Source organism: Chrysochloris asiatica, unplaced genomic scaffold (genome assembly GCF_000296735.1).
Source record: "Chrysochloris asiatica unplaced genomic scaffold, ChrAsi1.0 scaffold00045, whole genome shotgun sequence".
NCBI lineage: Eukaryota > Metazoa > Chordata > Mammalia > Afrosoricida > Chrysochloridae > Chrysochloris > Chrysochloris asiatica.
The window spans coordinates 16,889,021-16,910,864 of record NW_006408563.1 but is presented as its reverse complement, the minus strand read 5'-3'; the positions used below and the strand labels follow the sequence as shown (position 1 = coordinate 16,910,864).

General features: G+C 38.7%; 1 protein-coding gene across 1 annotated transcript in view; it reads right to left on the bottom strand.

Annotated features, from left to right (window-relative positions):
• The window catches only part of DNAH7 (dynein, axonemal, heavy chain 7), a 324,797-nt gene that overhangs the window by 283,051 nt on the left and 19,902 nt on the right, over positions 1 to 21,844 (bottom strand). Inside the window, exons 6-12 of the mRNA XM_006862048.1 lie at positions 17,593 to 17,680; positions 16,433 to 16,613; positions 15,288 to 15,363; positions 13,206 to 13,331; positions 8,665 to 8,784; positions 3,085 to 3,268; positions 1,392 to 1,571 (exon numbers count right to left, since the gene is read on the bottom strand). Of these exons, the coding sequence (XP_006862110.1) occupies positions 1,392 to 1,571; positions 3,085 to 3,268; positions 8,665 to 8,784; positions 13,206 to 13,331; positions 15,288 to 15,363; positions 16,433 to 16,613; positions 17,593 to 17,680 (955 nt within the window). The remainder of the gene's footprint in view (positions 1 to 1,391; positions 1,572 to 3,084; positions 3,269 to 8,664; positions 8,785 to 13,205; positions 13,332 to 15,287; positions 15,364 to 16,432; positions 16,614 to 17,592; positions 17,681 to 21,844) is intronic.

Genomic DNA, 21,844 nt, shown 5'->3' with positions numbered 1-21,844 from the left:
CGGAACAGCTGGTAGTTTCGAACTGCTGACCTTGAGGTTCGCAGCCCGATTCGTAACCACTACACTACGAGAGCTCCTTAAGTTGGGTTGTAGATACATTTATTTTATTACTATTCCTTAAGCTTCGCACACTAGTCTCCTATACTCTTTTGTAGATGTAAAATATTCCTGACATTTTTTAAAAGAGTAAAGGAAGAATAAAGCTATGGAACGGACCTATAAAACTTCAAAATCTTATAACCAAAGGAATTTTCAGGCATGCTTCTACCAAATATTATACTGCAATACTACTGCTATGGCATCATAGCTCAGGATAACTGGTAAACTATTTGGCCTAAGAGGCAAGAAGGGGATATAGAATATGATTTGAAAGTGATGAGACAACCGAGCACCATTTCTGAAAAAGGTATATTTGGAGGGTCATCTTTACAGCATCTTTACAAAGAAAGTACTATAAAGTATCTTTACAGAAAAAGTAAACTATCTACAAAGTACTTTACAAGAAAAATACTCCATAGTTTTTTGGGCTTTTTTACAGAAAAAGTACAGTGAAGGTCTATGGCACAGTATGAGTGCCACAGAAAATGTTCATTGACTACTTTAAACCTTCTCACAACTTTAATCCCTTCTCAGAAAATTTTCAGTTGAGTCCAGTGGGAGATCAACCCAGAAAACTAAGTATATATATATGTTAATATATATTTTGTTGTTATTAAGTGCCGTGGAGTCGGTTCCGACTCATAGCAACCCTGTACAGGGTTTCCGAGGCTGTAAATCTTTATGGGAGCAGAACGCCTCATCTTTCTCTTGCGGAGCCACTGGTAGTTTCGAACTGCTGGCCTTGAGGTTCACAGCCCAATTCGTAACCACTACACTACCAGAGCTCCTTTAATATCTCTATCTATATGTATGTCTATATGTTGTTGATAAGTGCCATTGAGTTGGTTCTGACTCATAGTGACCCTGTAAAGGGTTTCTGAAGAGCAGCTGGTTGAGTTTGGACCTTGTGGTTCAAACTGACCTTATGGTCAGGTGCTTATCCTACAGTGCTACAAAACTCCATATATATAATAAGGAAAATAAATGGCACATGGTACTTTAAAAAACAAAACAAAACAAAAATTTCCTTATAAACTAGTTACTATCATTAAGTGCCGCCAAGTTGGTTCTGACTCATAGTGATCCTGTATAGGGTTTCCAAGGAGTGGCTGGTGGGTTTGAATCACTGACCTTGCAGTTAACAATCCAGTGCTTATCCTGCAGCACCGCATCAGGATTCCATTTATATTTATATTCTGCAGAGTAGAGGATACATGTCCATACCTTCCAGAAGCTATTTGAAAAGAGTAACTTATGCAAACCCAAGCAATCAGAAGATGCTTGTAACTTACCCATTTGGAATACAATTTTGTCTCAACTCTTGGCACAAAACTGACAGCCTTAATCATAACATCATAAACATTTAGAAGTATATCTCGATAGTCATTAAACTCAGGTTCAAACTTTATGGTGTCATTATCAAGAATCAGTCTCATGATGAAACCTGGATGTTCAAAGGCTCTGATGGAATCCTAGAAAAATAAACAAACAAGCAAATACGAATTGTAGTAGACAAAGGAGGGCAACCATTCTAATAATTGCTCTTCCTTTCATGCACTTGGCAGCGAGGCAAAGTAGGTGCAAAGCAATGGATATTTCTCTATATGGCCTTTCTTCCTGTGGGTCTATAATACTGGTATGACAATTTGCTAGGCCACAGTCTTGCAAAGGGATTGGTTAGTGTACTATGCAAACAAGGCTTGTAAAACTCTTACCAGAATTGGTCAATATCTATACAAACTAGGTGGTTATGTCCTACCAAGGGGATTGGTCAGTTTTGCCATCCTAGACTTTAAAGAACCAGTCTTCAGAGGTTGAAAGAGACCTCACTCCCAAAATACAGAGCCAGGAAAGGAGCTTGTCCTTTGGACCCCTGTTCTCTGTACTGAGAACTTCTTAGACCCAGGAGAGAACGCTCTAACACTGGAGATAATATAAGAAAGCACAAGTCAGGATGAAAGGCAAGAACCAAGCAATCAGCTTGCGGCTGCTGCAGTGTGCTCACTGACCTGCAGATTGACAAAGGGCTGCAGAGTGGGGTACCACCAGGCACTTATCAGTGGAATGAAACAGCTGTAACGCTTGCCTGAACAGAGAGAAGGTCCGAGCAAAGGGTCTCTCTATGGCATGGCTGAGTCTGCTCCCAAAGAGCTGGGAGCTGTCTTAGTTGGAAGCTGTCCTCACTGAAGAACTGTACCATGTGTTTTGAGTTATATCCAGTTGCATATTTCCAAGTTAACCCTGATCTTTAGTTGCAACCTGTCACTTCCCTAGTAAAACCCCATAACCATGAGCATGGTCTATGAGTTCTGTGTGACTACAGCAAGAAATGATCAAACCCAACAGAGAAACAGTGTGTCATAGCTGGAGTCTCAACCAATAGCTGACCTCCACCTCACAGGAATCGACTTTGGACTAATGGAGATTAGCCTCCCACTTCATGAAACCAGAGTGCCTCTGACAGTACCGTATTAGTATTACCAGATAACAGGAGATTCTACTAAGAAAAATAAGAGTGATTCCTAGCTAGATTTGTTGGTATCTCATATCCATTGGGTTTACAGATCAACTATAAAGTCAAAGCCTAACATAAGGGAGGATGTTCAGGGCAGCAGGGTTCTAGAATCATGTAAGAAAGAGAGATCAAGAGTAGAACATTCAAAACCCAAGGCCTTAATTACAAGTAATCAGAACTGCCATCCAAAGAGATGGCTCCTTGTGGAAAAATTCCCAGCTACCGTGGGCCAAATTTCCGTGTTAAGGGAATTTTCACTTATTTGCACTAAGCCTCACGGAATGTGATGATAATCACATATCCAAATATGCAGATTGACACTAACTTTTTAAAATAGTTGTGTGCAATAGGTCCACAGATAAGCTTTCTGCTCTTCTACTGGTAAAGATATTTTTATCATGTTCCTCTCTGAAGAACTGAGAATAAATGCTTTCGTAAACGCAATATTGATGTAACTGAACCATACTTACTGCGGGTTGTGCAATTAAGTCTGTGAAATCTTGCATGGAGACCAAAGTGAGGCCCTGCAGCTGTAAAGTCATAAGTGTAGCAGCACAGTTGAAAAAAGATTCCAATTTGGCACTGCTGTCACCAGTTGGCAATTGCTTTTTTTTATTACCTTGGTAATAAATATTCTGCACTTCTGGAAACCACCTTGAAAGAACAAAAGACTTTTAAAAGTTAATACTTGCAATGAATGACTCCGCTTACAGTAATTTCTGGACATTCAAAGGTCTTCATTGAGAGGTATATTGCTCAGTGACATTATCCACTCCCTGAAATGTAAGCACTCGCATATTTCACTCCTCTTAGGAAAAGAAAGTTTAAATCACAGCCAATAGAAAAGGACTCCATGATGTGATGCAGGGAGAAAGACATAAATCTAAGTCATGGAACTATGATGCCTGCACTTTTTGCAGAAATACAGAACAAAGCTTTTCAGATATTATGAAACACTCCTTCTTCATCTTCTAAATGTTCTTTGGGGTATATATTTGTTAGTTTAAAGTTAAGCCAAAGGAGGGCTTATTTCATGCTATTCTATCTGCTCCCCAATGACTTGAAACCAAGATACAGTGGAATACAATCATATCTTTTATTTTCCTATTCCCTGTAATGTGATATCTTGAGATGGTGGCTGATCTAAAACAAAGTTTCAAATACGTACATGTCCTCATACTGAAAGGATAATAGTGAAATTTCATATCTAGGTATAACATGATGAGAAGTAAAGTTTTCAGCTTACAAAACCACTATCCAACACCATAGAACTAAGGGATATTAGTCTCATCTTTCATGAGAGTTGCTAGATTTTGTTTTTAAACCAGGAACATTGTTTTTAATGTCAAGATCACCATCAGGAGTTGCTTGAATGTTCCAAAACCATGATCTAAGTTTTACATTTATTTATTCATCCTAACAGCAAACATGTTGCATGTCTACTCTGCTCTAGGACGGTGTTGTCAGAGACATAAAAAGATACGGCATCTTCTCTCCTCTCCGACAACATCGATGTGACGTCATAGTGGAGCTCTCCCCATTGCTATCTCAGTAATAGCGAATGGCTTGTATGTGTGAAGATGGTAAGTTCACTAAAGAGTCGATGGAAATAATAATGGAGTGGCTCCCAAGAAAATGATCTGAAGTGGAAGTAGGAAAATAAGAAAAGTAGATGGGATGGGATAGTCTACTGCATTATCTAATCACTTCACGACATATAATAGACACTAACACACACACGCACAAACCAGTTGCCATTTAATTTCTTCCAATTCATGGCAACCTCATCTGTGCAAAGTAGAACTATGCAGAGGGTTTTTAAGGTTGTGACTGTGTGGAAGAAAATTGCCAGGCCTTTCTTCCTAGTCTTATTCCAGGATTGTTGTTGTTGTTAAGTGTCATCTTGTAGATTCCAACTCATAACGACCTTGTATAGGGTTTTTGTGGAGTACCTAGTGGGTTTAAACCACCACCTTGCTGTTCAAATCAACCTTGCAGTATAGTACTTATGATGCTAAAGCGCCACACCAGGATTCTTATTCTAGGATAAACCCTAAAATTATAATCAAGATCATTTATTTTTATTCTGTCCTCAAGGTCTAGCTCTTCTCTTTACCTCTCTCTCACTCACTTTAAATAATAACTGAATTGTCAGGCCGCTGGGTGGACAAATGGTTTGTAGCAATCTTAAATAAAAGACTATTAAGTTATTTCAAGTAATGTCAGACAAAGAATTTGATTCAATATATTGGAAAAGAAAAAAAAAAGATAAAGGAAAGATTCTATCTTAAATGCTGTATGTACATTTCAGAATAACTTTAAGAAATTATGAAACTAAGCCTCAAGTTTTATGTCTATTGTACCTTAAATTTGATCTAGTTTTAATATTTTATTTATTATAATGAAGTGATCCATGCTAGAGACAAATTTCCCATAATGTTACAGAGCAAATTTTCTAGCATATGCATCATCATTATCGTATGTGACTATTCCATTCTGAAGGGTCAAATCAAGAAGTTTAATCATCATTCGTCGAGTGCTGGTGTGGTGCTGTGGGTTAATGTGCCAGACTGCAAAGCTGTTTGAACTGCAAGGTGGTGATTCAAGCTCACCAGCTGCTCCTCGGAAACCCTATACAAGGTCGCTATGGATCAGAACCAACTCAACAGCACATAACAACAACAACAAAATTAAGTCTAGCCTCACAATGGGATTGTAAATTTCCTTAATACCTTCCCCATCTAATCATTCTTTTTTTTTTTTTTAATGTTTTATTGTGAATTATATGATAGCTTACATGGGAGAATTTTAGTTTTACATTCATTCCATCATATATCATCTCACTGCCATGGTCCCAATCCCCTCCATGCATCCTCAACCACCCAAAGGGTATATCCCAGAAACCCGCTCCCTACACTTCCCCCTCCTTCTAATCATTCTTTAAACTCTTCTGGCATCTTCCTGCACCCAAAAATAAAATGAAAAAAACCCAACCACTTTACATGTATTAAGGACAGATGCCAAACAAATATTGGGTGAATGATTAGCCAACATTTCTTAGGCTTCCTGTATTCCCCAGGTATCCATCCTAGGTACCCATCTCCAGAGATTCAGGAAAGGCCACCATCGATTAGAAACCTTTCACTTTCTGCACAGTCTCTGCACGTAGATCATCTATATAGATATTTCAGATCAACGCTGGAGCAACAGCATTCTATAGGTAGATACATGGACAAATACACAGGCTGAATGGTGAGAGTATATCCACAAATATATAAGGGTTTGAAAGAGGATATTTGCACATGCAAACACACCTATGAATGTAGTGGAGCATAATAGGGGAAAAAATGATGAAAACTGAGATATTATCAAATATCTTAAGGCAATGAGTTGCTGGGTTTGGAGGTTCAGTACCACAGTCTTAGGGGAGACCATGGTCAATTGGCATAACATAGTCCACAAAGACAATATTCTACATCCTACTTTGGTGAGTAGTGACTAGGATCTTAACAGATCATAAATGACCATCTAAGGAGCAATAATTGATCTCTCCATGTGTGTAAGAAAGAAGAGTGATAAAAATTTAAGAAACCTGGAATCAACTAGTCGAATGGACTAATGGGACATGTGAATATCAGTCACCATGACTGTGAGACCAAAAAAACTAGAATATGTCAGGCTACCACTACCAATTTCTCTGAAAGAGATCACACTAGACGGTCCTGGATAGAATGTAAGAAAATGTGGAACAAATTGGAAATTTATAAAAAAGACCAGGCATGCTGGTCAGAAAGAATGTGGAGGAACTCGAGACTATGGTCCTCAGCCACCCTTCAGGTCTTGAAAGGAACTCAACCTTTTGGTCAAATTTTCAGCTAAGTTGTGGTTGTTGTTAGGTGCCATCGAGTCAGTACCGGCCCATAGCGACCTTATGCACAGCAGAATGAAACACTGCCCGATCCTGGACCAACCTCACTACTGCTGCCATGCTTGTGTCCATTGATGCTGCCACTTGGCCAATCCATCTCGTTGGGGGTCTTCCTCTTTTTCTCTGGCCCTCCACTTTACCAAACATGATATCTTTCTCCAGCGACTGGTCCCTCCTAACAATATGTCTGAAGTATGAGAGATGAAGTTTGGCCATCTTGGCCTCCAAGGAGCACTCTGGCTGCACTTCTTCCAAAATGGATCTATTGGTTCTTTTGGCAGCCCATGGCACTTTCAATATTCTCCTCCAACACCATAAGTCAAAAGCATCAATTCTTCTATGGTCTTCCTTATTCACTGTCCAGCTTTCACATGCATATGAAAGATATTGAAAAAAACATGGCTTGGGTCAGGTGCACCTTAGTCCTCAGCTGAATAATAGTGGTATCAACTGGGCTTCCCCGTAAGCGCATGGATATTACCCTATCACAGACAGCACTGTACCTCATGACTGATCTGGATATGTTCTTTTTGATGATGAATGCAACACCATTCCTCTTCAATTTGTCATTCCCAGCATAGTAAACCATGTGGTTGTCAGATTCAAAATGGCCAATACCAGTCCATTTTAGCTCACTAATGTCTAAGATATTGATGTTTATGTGTTCCATTTCATTTTTGACAACTTCTAGTTTTCCCAGATTCATACTTTGTACATTCCATGTTCCGATTTTCAATGGATGTTTACAGCTGTTTCTCTTCATTTTGAGGTGTCCCCCATCAGCAAATGAAGGTCCCATGGGCTTTTCTCTCATGGGCTTTACTCCTTTTGGATTGTCACAGTCAACTCTACTTTGAGGAGGTAGCTCTTACCTAGTCGCATTTTGAGTGCCTTCCAATCTGGCGGGCTCATTTTCTGGCACTATATCTGACAGTGTTTCTCTGCTATTCATAAGTTTTCAGTGACTAAATATTCAGAAGTAGTTTGTCACTCTTTCTTCCTAGTCTGTCTTCATCTGGAAGCTCATCTGAACCTGTCCACCATGGGTGACCCTACTTTTACTTAAAATACTGGTGACATAGCTTTCAGAATCACAGCAACTCACAAGCCACCACAGTAAGACAAACTGACAGACTAGTGGTGCTCAGTCAAGTAGTAGATAGGTATATAGAATGGATCAGAAAACTAGTGGGAGTCCTGGTGTGGCACTGTGGGTTAATGCATTGGACTGCAAAGTCAGTTTGAACTGCAAAGTCGGTGGTTCATGCTCATCAGCCACTCCTCGGAAACCTATGGGTCGGAACCACTCCTCGGAAACCTATAGCTAGGAAACCCATGGGTCCCTATGGGTCAGAACCAACTTGTTGACAGGAATTAACAACAACAACCACATTAGTGAGGTATGATCAATATGGAATGGCCAACCATTAAAGACTCAAAGGGTAATATTGGCTTAAGGACAAAGTTGAGAAGGGATGAGAAGGATGTGCCATGGAAACAAGAACCAACAGCTGTTATTGGAGGGGACTCTAATCCTTGAGATGAAATGAGTTGTAAGGTTTATTGACTATAAAATCGATGATCTGCTCTGTAAACCTTCACTTAATTCACAATAAAAAGTTTCAGAAAATGTATGCATCCTCCTCAGAGAGCCTATAAGGGTTGCTGTGAGTTGGAGCCTACTGTACATCACTTAACAACAACAATAACAACATCACTGATGGTGCAATGGTTAAGCACTCAGCTGCTAACTGGAAGGTTGGCCATTTGAACCTAGCAGCCACTCTGTGGGAGAAAGACATGGCAATCAGCATCCTTGTAAACCCTATGGGGAGTTCCACTCTATCTTAGAGGGTCACTATGAGTCCAAATAGATTTAACAGAACAAAATAACAGCCCATGAAACTTTAAGGAGCCTTGGTGATATCATGGTTAAGGGCTCAGTTGCTAACCAAAATGTTAGCGGTTCAAGCCCACCAGCTGCTGCTCCGTGAAAGAAACTACCTGGCACTCTGGCCCCATAGAGATTACAGCCTAGGAACCCCCATGGGCAGTTCTCCTGTGTCCTATGAGTAGAAACTGATTCTATTGCACACAACAGCATGGAATTTCAAAGCCTTACATTTTAAGTAGAGTCTCTTTGGCAGATTCCATGTGTCTCATGGCAATACTCTGAAAGCTCGACAGCTCAAGTGCATCCTGGCGACTATGAAATTCTTCTATATCAACTAATCGTAATTTTCTGTAAGATACAAAGACAAACAGCAATTTAATAATGAAACTTTTTTATATTTACTATTTTTGCTGATTTTTCCCTTCTCCAAATAAACATCATATGTCTAGTTTATATTGTTCAAAAATTGGTAAAAAATAACTTACATAAATTAACTCAACAGGACTTATTCTGGAACTGCACTGTGAAGTAGAAGATTCAGTAACTAGGAGGTGATGGACACTTTAGACTGTTCTTTGCTTTCACACTGGAACAATTAAAACAGGACAAGAGGCAGGACTCAAGGCTTACAGGGTCCACTGCTCCCCAAACAAAAAGTGCACCTTCTCTGAAAAGAAATGCATCCCATGTGACCAATATTGGCTCTTGATAGTAGAGAGCCAGGGACTAAGAGAGCTCTTATATTTACTCAAGAATCACTGTATCAAAATCTTTTGAATTTGTCTAGTTTTGATTTTTTTTTTTTTTTACCATAGTGCTTAGTCCATTAACTAATTTCCAATACAACCCAATCTCTGTTAAATATCCCTGTTATAGCTCTAATTTTACTCATTTAAGAATTTTCTCTGAAATTAATCCAAGTGAAAGAAAAATATTACCTATTAGGATCAATTTGTTAGTCACCTCAGTTTAACTACAGATTCCTTCCCTACTAGAAGAGCTGTAATTTAATTTTCATGTAGTCAAGTAATTACTATATGATATAACAACAAAAGATACACAAAGCTATTAAAAGCACCGCACTTAATGTTTACCTCAATGCCAGTATACAAAACACATTTCAAATCTATTTAATCATATTTTTTACAAATCAAAATTCATCTATAAGGTTATAGTGTCCTCAGTAAGCACTGTTAGGTAAACTTTTGATTTTGTGTTATACTGGACAACTGAAGATTAACCTTTTGAAATTAGCAGTGTAATGTTTTACATATTTCTAAAAATTTGCCTAACCACACAGAATGAATATCCTCTGATCTCTTCTGATGCTGTTGTTACTACATCACAAATGCTATCCTTGACATTAAGTGAGTTCTGCAAGTGTAAATAAATGAGCCATGTGGCAGTGGTTAAACACTAGGCTAACTAAAAGGTCAGTGGTTCAAACCTACAAGCCACTCTTTGGTAGGAAAAAAAAAAGTTGTTGCGATCTATTTCCCTAAAGATCACTGCTTTGGGGACCACATGAGACATTTCTACTCCACGCTATAGGGTCTCTAAGAGTCAGAACTGACTCACTGGCAATGGGTTTAGTGGGCTTTTTGTTTGTGGGGTTTTTTTTTTTGTTTTTTTTTCTTGGTTTGGGGCACTGTGAGTTAATGTGCTGGACTGCAAGATTGGTTTGAACTGTCAGGTCAGTGGTTCAGGCTCACCAACTGCTCCTGGGGAACCATATACAGGGTCACTATGGGTTGGAACCGACTGGACAGCACTTAACAGCAACAACAAGGGTAAATACTGAATAGCATGAATTTGCATGCTTCTATTTAGAGAACATCACTTCAGTATTTCTCTGTTTTTTTTTATTTCATTTCTTTATAATTATTCAGATGATTTTACAATGTGCTGGCCTGCAAAGTCAGTTTGAATGGCAAGGTTCAGCAGCAGCTCACTAGGCTGCTCCTTGGAAACCTGAAACAGCGTCGTTATGAGTTGGAACTGACTTGACGGCACTTAACAACAGCAACACGAACCATCCCCCAAATCACTGCCACACATACAGTCAACAGCCAGAATGCTCCTTACAAGCAAAAATGGTGAGACTTCATCGTTCATATTTTGGACAAATTGTCAGGGCAGCCCAGTTCCTGGGGAGGGACATTGTGCTTGGTAAAATGGAGGGTCAGCGAAAAAGAGGAAGATCGTCGATGAGACAGACTGGCATAGTGGCCGAAACAATGGACTCAAACATAACAGTTATGAGGAGGGTGCAGAACTAGCCAGTGTGCCATTCTCTTGTGCACAGAGTCGCTCTGAGTTGGAACCAATTCAATGGTACCTAACAACAACACACTGTCGAGGTCAGCTGAGATCAGGGCAAATGCCTGTCAGCCAGAGTGAGGATGCCCATAAGACTGCCTGGCCCACCTTAGTACTCAACAGAAAGCAAACACCACATAGGCTTTCAAGGGCAGCATAGAATCAGGTGTGTCCTTTCCACTCATACTCTGCAAAGTTCCTTCTCACTGGTCCTGACTGTGGAGGCCTTGAAGTCTGCTGCAGTCACTGCTAGGAACTCCTCAACCACCACACATCCACTACACACTGTTTGGTCATCTCAGCTTTGATACTTTTATTGCCCTTCCTCCTTTTGTCTTCTTATCTCTTGCCTCCTGATGATGAATAAATGGCAAAAGACTAACCTAGGGACAATACTAGGAAATAGAATCTTATCTCCCAGCATCTTGCCCAGGGTTTTCTGGAAGTTCCATTTGGACATGGATATAAAACAAAAACTACATGTCATGTTGTTTTGAAGCTATGCACTAATGTAAACAGACGCAGTCTGCAAAAATATGCTATATTGTCTGACCTCACTTGTACAATTTCATGCAAAAATAGATTAGGGCATTGTCAGGAAAAGTACTTGAGCTTTGGTGCTGCTGGTTAATGCACTGGACTACAAGGTTAGTTTGAACTGCAAGGTCAGCCATTCAAGCTCACCAGTCATTCCTTGGAAACCCTGTACAAGGTTGCTATGAGTCGGAACTGACTTGATGACACTTAGCAAAAACAACCCAAAGAACTCCTATCCACTAGCAGCCAAATTCGGGTAGACAAATGACCCATAATGTATACTGGAAATTTAAAAAGATGCACTTTCTAGCAGTACGTACATAGATGTGCTGTAGTGAATTACTTTAACATGGCCCTTCTAGCCCCAGACCTCCATTCTGTGATAAATTGTAAATGATTACATTCTATAGGTCGTGGTTCATTCCATTAAGTAAACTGGCCCTAGGGACTCAGAGGTTCACCTGACACCATTTACTTAGTAGGTTTCTAAACTGTGTAGATACCTGTAGCATCTAATGTTTTGTGGGATATTTCAAACAAAGTATAACAATTCAGACCCTTAACTTTAATGATGGGAAATGTGGGAACTGGGTTGGGACTGGGGAAGGAGAGAATTGGCTTAGAAATAAAGACAACTTTCATTTTTTTACTCTAAATATGTATTTCCTTGTAACAAATCTAAACACTGCAAAAATAGCATGGAGGTTGTATCTGACTTGCTCTGACTTTACAAAAGGGAAGGAAAATCAAATTCAAAATCAGCCCAAGGCTGATTCTTATGAAGCAGAGATCAGACATGTTTTCACCCTACAAACTTCTTTATCCTATTTCAACACCAACTGTCCCTCCTACAGCATCCTTACTTCTCTGTTGAGATAATCCAATGCAATGGCCACACAGAACTCATAGACAATATTCACAGTTACAAGGTTTATTAAGAAATTGAGCAAGGTGCAATTCAGGATCAGAAACGACTCAGATACAGCAGTTCTCCAGTCAAGAACACCGCTTCTCTGCTGTACTGCAGACACCCCTCAACCTTGTCTTTGGCCTCTCAGTCACGTGGCCCCTCCACCTCTGCCCTGCTCAGGCAAGTGTTACAAAGCTCTTTTAGCCAGTCTGTAACTGCACAAAAGGCACTTTCTACAAGTCAGCTTCCATGGGCTAGGAAGCCTACAGCAAGCAGCTGGATCTCTTCATGCTGCTGACTCTGCTGTGACCGCTTTTCTAAGTAGGAATCTCATGTTCTGCTCATAGTTCTTCTTAATGGTCCTGGGTCGTCTGTTCCTGCTTCTGAGATGGCTCCTTTTGAGCCTAGCAGGCTGGCAAAACTAACCAATCTCAGTACTAGAGTCTAATACGCCCTGTGTGCATGGCTCCACCTAATCATTTGGTGGGAGTTAAGAAGACTTGATAGAAAAGCCTTATCAAACAAACCACAAAACCACAAATATATATAACATTTTTTTATTAGAGTTAATAACATTTTTCAGTTAAAATAGTAAATGAAATAGTTTGCTGTTGTTGTTGTTAAGTGTCTTTAAGTCAGTTCCAACTCATAGCGACCCTGTATAGGGTTTTCAAAGACCTGCTGGTGGCTTTGAATCACCACCCTTGTAGTTAGGAGTCTAGTGCTTATTCTATAGTGCCACACCAGGAGTAAGTTTGTTGTTGTTGTTAAGTGTCATTGAGTCGGTTTCGACTCACAGCGACCCTGAATAGGGTTTCCGAGGCTGTAAATCTTTACAGGAGCAGAAAGTCTCATCTTTCCCCTACAGAGTAGCTGGTAGTTTCGAACTGCTGACCTTGCGGTTTGCAACCTGATTCATAACCACTACGCTACCAGAGCCTGGAGTTAATAAAGTAACTTTCATCTCTTTTTTGAAAAATATCATTTAGGGCAAAATACTCACTTAAAATTGCTGTGCCACAAATCTAGCAGAGCCAGCATGGTAGGGTTCATCGCATTCAAATGATCCCTAATGTAATTGCTTGCAGATAGAAAAGATTTCCTCCAAGGTTTTGGCAGAACTTCCAGTCTAAAAACAAAGAAAAATTAGTTATCTTCTTTAAAACTCAAAACAAAAAAGGGCATTTTAATCATCAGTAAACATTTTGAGTTGTAGTTGTTAAGTGCCTTGGAGTTGGTTCCGACTAATAGCGACCCTGTAAAAAGTTTCCAAGGAGTAGCTGGTGGGCTTGAACTACCGACCTTGTGGTTAGCAGTCCAGTGCTTATCCTCTAGTGCCATACCAAGACTCCATACATTTTGAGTAGGAATGGCTTAATTTAAATAACAAATAAGATATATCTCCCATAGTAATAATACAGCTTATGCATTTGTGTTTTAGAATTTATAAATGGCACACATTTTATGATTTCATGATTGAAAAAGTATGTTTTATAATCAAGTAAATTCACAGTACCACAAATGCTTACTTGTAATTTAAAAAATATTTCCAGTTATAATAGTAAATGCAGTAGTTTGTTGTTGTTACTAAGTGCCAATCTAGTTGGTTCTGACTCATAGTGACCCTATTTGGGGTTTCTGAGGAGTAGGTGGTGGGTTTGAACAACCCATCTTGTGGTTAGCAGTCCAGTGCTTACCCTACAGAGCCCCACCAGAACGCTATTTTACGGTTACGGAGTTGTTAAGTGCTGTTAAATCAGTTCCAACTCATAGAGAACCTGTCTAGAGTTTCCATGAGTAGGTTTCAACCTCTGACCCTGCAGTTCAAACTGACCTTACAGTCATTTAGGCTATAGTATTCTTTATAATTACAAAGGATGATTTGGTCTTTCCCCATAATAAAAGCTGTTCCCCAAAGAAGATTTACGAGAATTACTCCATGATTTTTTTTTCAGGGGGGACTGTCACTATGAGAAGCAATTTGGGACACTTTTAAATGCTACAAAAGAAACAAAATAAAACTTGAGTTTTTATTAATTATTTAAATCTAAGTTCCATTCTTCAATCTATTTGTGAGATTTACTCCTAAATATTCAACTTTTATTAGGGCAGAAACTATACCAAGTGGATTTCACCATTATGTTTCTATAAGCCCGAGACTGATAACTACAAGGTCAGCAGTTCAAGCCCACCAGCTGCTTCCTGAAACCGACACAGGGTCGCTATGAGTCAGAGCCAACTCCTTAGCACACAACAGTCACAAACAAAAATGATACATATTAAAAAAAAAAGAAAAAGAAACATATTTTATATGCATACCTTTTATACAATGTTCCCAATTTGGGCTGGGCATGCAAGTTGCAATCAAGCTTTAATGGATTTAACATATCTAAATCCTGTGCTAGGAGCTGTGGAAATATAGACATGTACCAAGTCCCTGCCACTAAGATATGTGTATTTTAACCATTTGTGTTTCCATCTGGCTATGAGTCTGTCTACCTATCCAGCCATCAATTTGTACATGTAAGGTATTAGAGCTTGAGTACATCAAAAGATAAAATAGTAACAACTGATGTAATTGCTATAAATTACATCTATCTGACAAGTTTAACCAGTGCATAAATATATACACATAAGGAGCTCTGGTAGGAGCTCTGGTAGCGTAGTGGTTACGAATCGGGCTGCGAACCTTAATGTCAGCGGTTCGAAACTACCAGCTGCTCCGCAGGAGAAAGATGAGGCTTTCTACTCCCGTAAAGATTTACACCCTCGGAAACCCTGTACAGGGTCGCTGTGGGTCGGAACCGACTCGACGGCTCTTAACAACAACAACAACAACAACAACAACAAGGAGCTCTGGTAGCATAGTGGTTATGAATTGGGCTGCTAACCTCAAAGTCAGCAGTTCGAAACTACTAGCTAGCTGTTCCATGGGAGAAAGAGGAGGACTTTTGCTCCCATAAAGATTTACAGCCTCAGAAACATGTACAAGGGTCTCTTTGAGTATGAATCGACTCCAGCGCATCCCACCACCACAAAGAAATAATGGCATAATCAGTGTTCTCAAAGAAGCCCAATTGCTTACTCGGCACGATGGGGTAGAAGTTCATCAGTCTTTTTTTCATCTTCTTTTTCTCTAGGATCTTTTAAAACAAAATCAACTGAAAGAAAATTAAAAGTTCTGATAAGTAACTTGTTCAATTATATCTTCAGAAAACTGGAAATTGTAAAACTTGTTTAAATTAAGTGGTTTTTCTAATAATGAGCAAGTTGTGCTTTTGTGAATAGATGATGAACTCCACTGTGAATTCCCTGAAGGGGGCATTCTGAAGGAAGAGACAGTGTCCCTGTGCCTAAGGTCTTGCATACACTGGGTACTCAAATATTTTGAGGGCTTGAAATTAAATTTCACAATGTCCTTCAGTTCTGTCCTTTACTGAGGGTATATATCTGTCATGGATTAAATTGTGTCCCCCCAAAATTATGTGTTGAAAACCCTCCTAACCTCTATGCCTGTGGTTATAGTCCCATTTGGGAATGGGTTGTGTTACGTTAATTAAACAGAATTGTTGTTGTTAAGTGCTGTAGAGTTGGTTCTGACTCACAGCAACCCTGAACAGGGTTTCCAAGGCTGTAAATCTTTATGGGAGCAGAAAGCCTCATCTTTCCCCCGACAGAGCGGCTAATAGTTTCAAACTGCTGACCTTGTGGTTCACAGCCCAATTTGTAATCACTACACTACCAGAGCTCCTTAAAACAGGATTAGTATAGGGTATATCTTGAGCCAATCTCTTACAAAATATAAAAGTAACAGATTAACCAAGCAGAGGCAGCCAGAAGAAGAACTCCTAGAGCTCAGGAAACAAGCTGAAAAGATAAAGACCTTCCCCTATAGCAAGAGACCCCTACAGCCAAAGTCAGTGAGCAGAGTTGTGACTTCTAGCTTCCTAAACTGTGAGAAAACAAGCTGTTAAAGCCACACCCAGTGTAGGGTCTGTTCTAGCAGCACTAGGTAACTAAGACATCATTCCTACAAGTAGACTGATTTTATCTGCTGTTGGGCTTCCCTAATGAAATGTGTCCAAGTGTCTAAGCAATAAAAAATAGCACAATTAATATATAATATACTAGAAAGTTTCAAATACAGGGATTAATTTTCAATACAGAAATATGTTTGATCCTTAATGAAGATACATATTCAAATTAGAAAACAGAGAAATACCAATTTACCTATGGATTTTTTTACACTAAGAAGATAATCTTCTCTCATTTCATCAGACAATACAAGTATGCTATCAGTGAGGATTTTGAGGTGTTTGGGAACTAAATCCAATACGTGTTCCAGCCAAGAATCTTCCATTGGGGCTACATGCTCTGTATCAATTCCATGGTGAATATAGTAGTAATACCTCTACATACAGGAAATAGAGGAAATATAGAAAGGTTCAGTACTATAATAAAAATTTATGCTTATTGAAAATAAAACTACTAAACAAAATTAAAATTTTAGGAGAATATAAAAGCTTATTTTACAATTTGTTTAAACATTATTTGAGATCACACAGATATAAAAAATTACTTATTGAAAATTAAAGCTCTTATCTAAGTTCATAATTACTCTGAAAAACAAATATATGATATACTTACCAAATATATAATATACCTAACAGAGTTCATGGGGATCTAGAATTTAGAAATCATAAATGGGTAAAAATTGGTATGTTATTTTCTGTCCTTTTTTATGATATCTTTAAAAAGCTGCAAGCAAATCCTTATCTATATACTTTAATCTCAGGAATGGTAATCAATGGAATTTAGAAAATTTCCAATTGACCTATTAGCATTCCATATTATTATAATGTTACAGCTGCAATTATATGTGTACATAAAATATTCATCTTAAAACCTAGTATTTCTCGAAGAAATGAAAAATTTACCTCTAATATATTTTTTATTTTAACCATAGTCTATTTTTTCATAATTTTTAGAAAAAACATCAAAATATTTTCAAATTGGCAATGTTAAAGTCTTTGGGATTTATATTTTAAAAAATCTTTAGTATTGAAAATACTTGAGATATTACTGTTTCTAAAATAAGCTTTGTAAAGTACACATGATAAAATTAATATTATCTCATAAAAACATGTAAAAATTAGAGATGTCAGAAGCGAGCTTTAACATGGGTGAGGGTGACTTAAGAGTCTTTGTGGTGTTAGGTGTCAAGGGAGAACATGGTTTTCTCCATTAATCAAAATTGAACAACTCTGTGAGACTTGTGTATTGACTTCTATAGCCACAGGGAGGAGCACAGAATAATCTCAAAAGTATAAAAGTATTTCCAAGTGTTTCTTTTCATTTTATTTATACTGACAAAAGAAATAGCCTGTTACCAAAATGTCTTTCTCTACTGCGGACGTGGTGATTCTCGGTAATGTGGTTTCATCAGGGGTAGTTGAACCTAAACCAGCATCTTGTTGCCTAAGGAAATGATAAACATATTATTCAAATGTGTATAAAAGGCAGAATAGAAACCCCCAAATGACCAAACCTACTGCTATTAGTTCCAACTCATGACAACCCCATAGGACAGATAGAACTGTCCCATAGGGCATCTGTGGCTGTAAAGCTTTATGGAAGACAACTGCCTCATCTTTGTCCCTCGGAGCAGCTGGTAGCTTCAAACTGCCCACCTGTCAGTTAGCAACCTAATGCTTAATCTACTGCATCACCAGCACACCTGGAATATAAGACAATGGATACAAAATACCAGGACTGTTTTCTATTCAATTATAGATGCATTCATTATTGAACATATGCAGTATTATCAATCAAATCATGTCTCCCAATATACATATTGATCTTCTGGTCCCTGCACCTGTGGATGCAATCTAGTTTGCAAATAGAGGATTTCTCTTGTTCTTCATGTGTTCACACCAGTACAGGGTGGGTCATAAGCCTGATCACTATAAAGACTAGTAGAGCACAGAGATACTACACAGGGAAAAGGCAGGTGTCAAGGAATGGCAGCAGACATCAGATGGTAGGTGCAAGGCTCACAGAGGACTTGACATGGCCAAGACGTTCATTCTCTAATCTGGATGTCCATTCTCCAGAACCATGGGAAAATAAGTTTCCGTTCTTTACATCACTCACTTGTGGTATTTCCGTTATGGCAGCACTTGTTAGCTAAGACACTGGACCACATATTACTCCCCATAATACTTTCTCTTAATTCATAGAGACAACGTTCTATCAGAGGCAATTTGCAAGGACTAATTCAGAGGCTGCATCTTTCTTGATGGCTTTTATTCATTTATTATTCTAAAATCAAGCTCTCACAGCTTTTAACCTCTATATTCGGAATCTAAAAGTAGTTATGGTTTCAGTATAGGTGGGAAAAGAGTACTGATACAGAGAACTGAAAGTGTGTTTTTCAAAAGATGCAAATATGTTCTTCAAAAGGCCACTTCTCAGTTTCTGGAGACCTACAAGTTAGTAACTAGAGATACAGACGTGTATATGCTCCTTATGTTTTATCATTGGCTTGCTCTTCCTTTAATATTATAATGTTCATAGTTATAATTCAATTCAAAATGTATGACAAATATGAGGCACAATTTTCAACTTGTTCTGGGGTACTACTAAAGGGGAAAGTATAATCCACATCTTTAGTACAAATCAAAAGGTGTTAAGGGTCACTTTAACCACTTTATCACTGAATACATCATGCTCTGGATCCTAATTTCTACTGGGATAAATAAAGGTCAGCGCTGCTGTATCATAAAATATTCCTTCCCACTAGCTGCCCAGTGAGTGGAAATTGCAGGTTTATTAAACATCTGTCTAAGTTACCATGCCAAGGTAGATGCCCAGAACTAATCATCTAATTTTATTTTTTGTTTGCAAATCCAAGAATCCAATATTTTATGAACTTTACATTTAATTCTTTCATTACACATGCCAGAGAAAACAATCAAGACTTCAATTAATGTCTCAATTTAATTCAGTAGGTAAACAAACGAAAACCACTGGACAGCAAGTCAATTCGGACTCACAGTGAGTCCACATTTGAATAGAACTGTTCTCTATAAGGTTTACAATGGTTGATTTCAGGGAAGTAGATTACCAGATCTTCTGAGGTGTCTCTGTGTGGATTCAAACCACCAACCTTTTGTTTAGTAGTTGAACATTTACCATTTAAACCCCCAAGGGACTCTAATTCAGTACATGCTATTGTTGTTTGGTGCCGTTGACTAGGTTCCAACTCATAGGGACACTGTATAAGTTTTCTGAGGAGTAAGCTGGTGGGTTTAAACCTCAAACCTTAACAGTTAGAAGTCCAGTGCTTTCCCTATAGTGCCACACAAGAACTCCAATTCAGTATGTGTTGTTGTTGTTAAATTGGTTCCAACTCAGAGCAACCCAGTATAAGGTTTCCAATGAGTGGCTGGTGGGTTTGAACTGCTGACCTTGCGGTTAGCATTACATTGCTTATCCATCCTACAGCACCACACCAGGACTCCAGTACATGGTGCTAAATAAATGTTTATTGAATTAACAGATACATATGAAATGAAAGGTAGAAGATCTTCAAGGAGTTCAGTAATTGAAGGGAGAAGACAATGAAGACTAATTGTTTAACTACAAAAGTGATGGATCATTTCATTCCTTTGTTAACTGTATAAAGAAGAGTATTTCTAACAATAAAAAGCAGTTATTCAGGTCATACAGTTTATATTGTCAAAACCTGAGCCCAGGTCCTTGATTTATGGAGTAAACTAATGGTACATTATTTATTTTCTATGCAAATAGCAGTAATGAGATGGCCACATTTTAGTAAAAGGTTTAACCTTCATGGCTTCTTATTCCTTCATTCAACAATACTAAATTAAAGTACTCTAAGATCCCATGTGTCAGAAACAGAGAAAATTATTTTTAGACTTTGAAAGGTCTTAATAAAAAATATGTAAGGAAAAAGAAAATCACCAAGACATATAATAATCAAGCTTTCCAAAATCAAAGATAAGGGCAGGATCTTGAAAGCAGCTAGGGAAAAGAGAAGTGTAACATACAAAGGTAAGCAAATCAGATTAAATTTGGATCTCTCAACAGAAACCATGCAGGCAAGAAGGCAATGGGGAGACATATATAAAACCCTGAAAGAAAAAAAAATGCCAACCAAGAATTCTCTACTCAGCAAATCTGTCAATCAAATACAATGGTGTAATCAAAACATTCCAGGATAAACAGAAGCTAAGGGATTTTGCCAAAGCCAACCCTGCTATGAAGAACATCTTAAAGGAAGTTCTGTGGACTGAGAACCAACAAGAACAGATAACTACAGAAAGACGTACATGGCAGCATCACCCTGAACTCAATCAACAAATGGAAGAGTCAAGAACAGAATAAAATCATAAGAACAGAGAATCTGGAAGGTCAATCTATGATCAAAACAATTACAATGTGAAAGAAGGTAAGCACAGAAGAACAGAGATCCAGGTGGTGGGAAGGTCAGGTAGATTATAGGATAAAATAGACTGTCTTAAATGGAGGGAAGAACTAATGGAATAGAAGGTAACCACAGTGGGGTAGGTGTGGGAGGTTTAGTTTGGGTGTTGGGGAGGGCAATACAAGAAGAGGGGAGGAGGCAGAAGAACAAGATAGATAGGGGAATACTGAGACAGGTTTGCATGGCCTAAGTGGGACAGAGGTAAATAGTGATGCATGCTCAACCTTGGAAATACAGGGCTCTGGGATACAAGGATCTAGGTATAGCTTGAAGAGGGGAAATAATACCAAAATGCTTGACTGTTATGAATATTAGTTTCCCTTACCTACTATTGTAAAATAGACATTTGAGTGGGATAGAAAGGAATGTTGGGAAACATGATTAGAGAAAACTTATAAGCCCATCTTCAGCCTATAACTAATTGGAATACCTAAAAGGGGTTCTAGAACTTGCCCAGTGAAATGGGCCTCTTGCAAAGCCTTTGTAGCATACAGGACCTTAGGTGTAAGGAATCCTGAGTCCCATCCAGAACGTTATGAGGTGACACATTCCCACTAAAAAGGGCAAGCAGATCAGCCTGGTACAGCTACAGTGACAGAAGATAACATCTTCAGAGAAAGATCATCAGGAAAAACCCAAAACAAAAATGTCAGCATGACTGGCTACTACAAGAATAATAATAAGCAAGCTGTTCACCAGGAAGACATCAAGGCTAGCAATCAAGTGCCTTCAGGACAAATTCTCCTCTAAGACTGAAACTCAAAGGGAACACACAAACAAGCATGTAAGCTTGCTGGTGACTACATTGGTCTACTGGTGAATGGAAGAGGGGAAAGGCAGCAATGAAGAAATGGGCTGAGTTCAACCACAGTCCATTGAATCCCGATGACCTGGAGATGAGAGAAAGAAAAGGAAGGGCTGGTTAGTCCAAAGTGTGGTGAGAACTGAGGACACTTGAGCCCATATACAAGGACTTAGCCACAGAGGGCTAGAGCTGAGAGTGAAGCATCCAGCTGATATGAAGTGAGGGGAGATGCATAACAACACCCAAACATGCAGACAGTACCCTTTTGACCTAGCCTCGATGGTTCGATAATCAGAACTCGACTAGAGGAAGATTGCAAAAAAAAAAA